At 41.3% G+C, this 5,000-nt stretch overlaps 1 protein-coding gene across 4 annotated transcripts in view; it reads right to left on the minus strand.

Annotated features, from left to right (window-relative positions):
- Positions 1-5,000, minus strand: part of cpne4a (copine IVa) — a 47,311-nt gene that overhangs the window by 9,109 nt on the left and 33,202 nt on the right. For all 4 annotated transcript variants that reach the window (XM_053611207.1, XM_053611206.1, XM_053611204.1 and 1 more), the window contains 5 exons: positions 4,448-4,534; positions 3,966-4,025; positions 2,375-2,508; positions 633-687; positions 125-176 (listed from right to left, as the gene is read on the minus strand). In XM_053611207.1, coding sequence (XP_053467182.1) covers positions 125-176; positions 633-687; positions 2,375-2,508; positions 3,966-4,025; positions 4,448-4,534 — 388 coding nt within the window. The remainder of the gene's footprint in view (positions 1-124; positions 177-632; positions 688-2,374; positions 2,509-3,965; positions 4,026-4,447; positions 4,535-5,000) is intronic.

Genomic DNA, 5,000 nt, shown 5'->3' on the forward strand with positions numbered 1-5,000 from the left:
AGCATTAATGTAAACCTGCGCTACTGTCAGAGCTGCTGTCATAGAGAACTAATCACCGCCTTCTCTTCCGACCAATCAGAACGCAGAACCCAGCAGCGCCGTGGCGTGACGATGATGAGCGTACCTGCACATTCGGGATTATCCTCGTTAGAGTTTATAGCGAAGTCATGTGACACCTGGAGGAACAAAAACAGAGAAATAAACCGTGAGGAATCCTGTACAGGACCTCGTTTAAACCGACACAAACATCCATGAAGCACAATTCCATCAAACACACGCTTGCTGTCGAAACGATTCAACACGCTCTTTATGACGTCTGTTAGAAAGAAGATTTATATTCAAATGGATGTTTTAATAATGTATCCTTACGAACAGACGCTAGCAAACAAGCGTGATACTCCTGCTTCCATGACGTCGCTAATACAGTGTATTTATCGTTAATACTTTATCATCAACAGATCTGATGTCATTCATAATACAGCATATTAGACATGTTTAAACGGAGGAAATGAACCATTTGAAGAAAAAAATAACACACACACACACACACACACACACACACACACAGAAGAGGAGCTTCAGGGAAATTAGTTAAAGAAGCCAGCTGTGCCTCCAGAAACATCAGGAATTACCTTAAAGTCGGGAGGAATCCGAGCGCCGAAGCCGAACGCCGGAAACATTTTATCACTGCAGGGCCAAAACAGAGGAGACGTCAGAGCTGACGAGACACTGAGACGAGAGTTTATTTACTCATGTATTGACAGTGTGTGTGTGTGTGTCAGATTTCCAATTATCCCCTGCTCCATCCTCCCTTTGGCGTGTGTCCTGACTGATTAGAGACGATTTCTCTCCGGAACCTTCTTTATCATGTTGTAAAGTCATGATCAAAACGCTGCCGTTGTTGTTGTTGTTGTTGTTTTTCTTTTATCAGTGTTTTCATTCTGAAGAAATATAAGTAATGACCTGAAACTGAGCTCGACTGATGATCCGTTTCTAATCAGACGGTTGAAGCGTTTTTCGCTCAGAAATAAGACGCACAGGGTCTGATCTACCAGAAGCAAACGCTTCACCGAGTGAACGCGACGGCGGCGTGACGCTCTCACACGGAGACTGAATAAACGCGTTCTGTACACGCAGTCAGGACGTTCGCAAGGAATGCTATACTGAATGACGCGCAGCGCCATTATTACTTCCTTGATAAATTCGAAGTATAAATAGCAATAATTAACGCTATTGTAATAGTTTTGGGATCATATTAAACAGAGTTCTTTATTTTTTAAACTGATAAATTTATGTCTATTTATTATGGAGTAAGAGGAATGGTGAATCATTTCACACACGTATAAGCGAGTGTGAGATCAGTGAATGATGACCGGCGTACTGTCACACTGGAGCGTACACAAACACTTCTCCAGACAGTTATAAAGCTTCATGAAAAGCCCCATATTCTACACTGTTCAAAAAAGAAAAGATGACGTATCATTTCAATGCAACTTGCTGCACAGCTTTTGTTTTTTTCTTTTGAGTTTACTCAACTTAACTCCACTTCGCTCAGTTTTTAATCACCAATAACGTTGGAGTAATCACAGATTTATCTGCATTAAGAGCCTCCTCTGACAGGATAAACCCCACGCTATCGTCTCTCTTCTCCACCGTCTCATCTCTACTTTATCGACTCGGCTCCTGTCAATGTCTCCTCGACCTTACACTCAGAGCTCTCTCTATACGCCCTTAAAGACCTTCAGCGTGGATCAAGGATATACAGGCAGGAGAAATCAATACTGTAGCCCAGTAAAGAAGCTCAAAGTCCTGCTGATCTTCATCCTGCTGCTCCAATCAACCTCAGCCCATCCACCGACGTCTTTACGTTAAATCTGATTCTGAGCAAATTAGAATACATTCTGTACACTGCTAGAGAAGATGATCTGATTCAGTCATGCGACAACTGATTTGACTCTGACAGAAATGATCTACTAATATAGAAATTGATTCATCGAGCAAAACTGAGTCAGTACAGTAAATCTGATTCAGTATGATCCAGCTTGTCAAAACTGATTCACTACGGTCAAAACTGATTCACTAAGGTAAAAATGATTCAGTCCAGCAAAACTGATTCACTAAGGTAAAAGTGATTCACTATGGGGCGCACGGTGGCTTGGTGGTTAGCACGTTCACCTCACACCTCCAGGGTTAGGGGTTTGATTCCTGCCATGGCCCTGTGTGTGCGGAGTTTGCATGACTGTGTATATGATTGTGCCCTGTGAAGGATTGGCAATCCCTTGGCAGTTCCGATCCCTGCATGAACCGACACACTCTCGGTTTTGACTGGCTACTGTGGTGTTAAATCATCTCCTGTACTGGCTTTGTGTCCCACCTGTCGTAATCCTGGCAGATCTCTCCCACAGCAACCAGCGCTTTGAGATACTCGTTGGGCTGGTACGGGTGGATGTAGTGTAAAGAGCAGCTGTTCCGCGGGTCTCCGTTAGACGCTGTGAAATCAATAGCAACCTACAGAAAGGAAAGCAGAAATTACCCAGAATTCAACATGCCTGTTTCAACCTCGTTTTCAGAGCCTAATGTTTAATGCTCAACTCTCTTCGTAGCTGTTTTTTTTTTAATCTTGTTAGAAGATCTGATATTAGTGTTGATAAGACAGTCCAAATTCCCGCTATGACAGTGTATACATTATCAAGAGTCTAAAGGTTTAAGCAGGGGTAAAACAAATCTGATTCAGTACAAAACAAAACTGATCAAGTAAAACAAAAAGAATTGACTCAGTATGAATCAGTAAGGGAAAACTGAGTCAACAGTGATTCACTGCATCCACAATCATTCAGTGAATCAATGGTGATTTATTGTTTCAAGAGTGACTCAGTGAATCAACAGTGATCTGGTGAAGCAACAGTGATTCAATGCATCCACGGTCATATAGTGAATCAACAGTTATTTGGTACATCAACAGTGATTCAGTGTATCCATAGTGATTCAATGTGTCAACAGTGATTCAGTGAATTGACAGTGCTTTGTTAAATCAACAGTGATTCAGTGCATCCACAGTGATTCAGTGTGTCACCAGTGATTCAGTGAATTGACAGTGATTCAATATGTCAACAGTGATTCAGTGCACCCACAGTGATTCAATATGTCAACAGTGATTCAGTGCATCCAGAGTGATTCAATGTGTCAACAGTGATTCAGTGAATTGACAGTGCTTCGTTAAATCAACAGTGATTCGATGTATATTTCAGTGAAATGACTCAACATTAAGCAGTTGAGTATAGAAGTGCCCCAGTTAGATTACTAGTCTAATATTTTAATTTTGGCCCACAGTGTTTACATGAATTAATCAAATATATAAATATATATGTGAAATGTTTGTCATTACATATCCACATTTAGTAAAACATTACTGCAATTAAATGCTAACAGGATTAGCATGAAGGCAAAACATATCAACACAGCCTAATTAAACAAGTTAAACTGTTTAGGAGATTCTGGATAAATAGCATTAATTATGCGAGAGGCATCGCACAGACATGGCTAATGAGACACAATCAAAGAGAAAGTGCACGCATAAAACCCGTGATGTGAAAATTATGGCTTAAAAAAAACTTGAGGTGAATTAATCAGATGGGACATGCAACATTATGTAAAACAAAACCAGCACTCTTATTGAAACTCCTCTCCGACGCTCACATTAGTGCCAACGCTGCGGTGAGCACAAAATGATCTGCTAATGGCTGTGATTCACTGGTTTTAACAGTAATTGCTGTGTAGCTGTGATACAGGCTGCGTGTGCAGAGGGCACGCAAAACAAACAAACACATCCTTATTGGATTTTCTAACTGCATCACTGCGTTTGGCCTTGAGAATTTAATAATAAACAGCAGGTGAAGAACCATAAAATACAAACGGTGCGTGTCGTACAGTTAGGTTTTGTTGCTTTGTTTTGTTTTTCTACTTACTGTAAACTGGATCTGGCATCCGCCCATGATGTAGTCTAGGAACGAGTGCATCTTTATAATCTGTGAGTGTGAGAGCAGATGGTGGGAAGAAGGAAAAAATGTCATTAACACTTAAACACAGATGGATTCACTACCAAAGAACATTTATTTATTTATTTACATTATTTATAGTCACTTCATTAGATGTATTCCTTGTAGAACCCTGCAACTAAATGCTTCCTTATGAAAAAATAAATAAATAAATAAATAAATACAAACATCCAAGATACAATCCAAGGATCTTCCTTATGAAGCTTCTCGGATAATCTCTCTGTGGGGGAACCTTTAAAGGTTCTATGTATAATCCTGCAACAGAGCTCAGCCTTACATTCCTATCAAAAACAGTTACAACAGTCCAACCATGTACTTTGTTGATCTGGATTTAAAATGAAACCTGTAAGAATTATTTTAAGCCAGAATAGAAGTTGTAGAGTTGATATTACCTTACACTGATTCAGAATGACAATCCCAGAGTTCCTGTAATTCTTCTTCTTCATTTTATATTTGGGGTTTATGCACTCCCACTGCACCTGGATACGGCAGAAAGACAGACAGACAGACAGACAGACAGACAGATGGGCGGGCAGACAAATAGATGGGCGGGCAGACAGACAGGCAGGCAGGCAGAGAAGCAGGCAGACAGACGGGCAGACAAATAGATGGGCAGGCAGACAGACAGACAGGCAGACAGACAGGCAGAGAAGCAGACAGACAGACGGGCAGACAGACAGACAGACAGACGGGCAGACAGACAGGCAGACAGACAGACAGACAGACAGACAGACGGGCAGACAGACAGACAGACAGACAGACAGACAGACAGACGGGCAGACAGACAGGCAGACAGACAGACGGGCAGACAGACAGAGATTACATTATTGTTGAGCTACGTGCAGTTTTGCCAGCTTTTATTTAGGTATCTGTCTTTTTAAACAGACGGATATCTCAGCTGTACATTACTCTGGATAAAGAGCGCGGTCGTTCTGTTTGTATCCT

This window comes from Ictalurus furcatus, chromosome 23, assembly GCF_023375685.1.
Source record: "Ictalurus furcatus strain D&B chromosome 23, Billie_1.0, whole genome shotgun sequence".
Classification (NCBI taxonomy): Eukaryota; Metazoa; Chordata; class Actinopteri; order Siluriformes; family Ictaluridae; genus Ictalurus; species Ictalurus furcatus.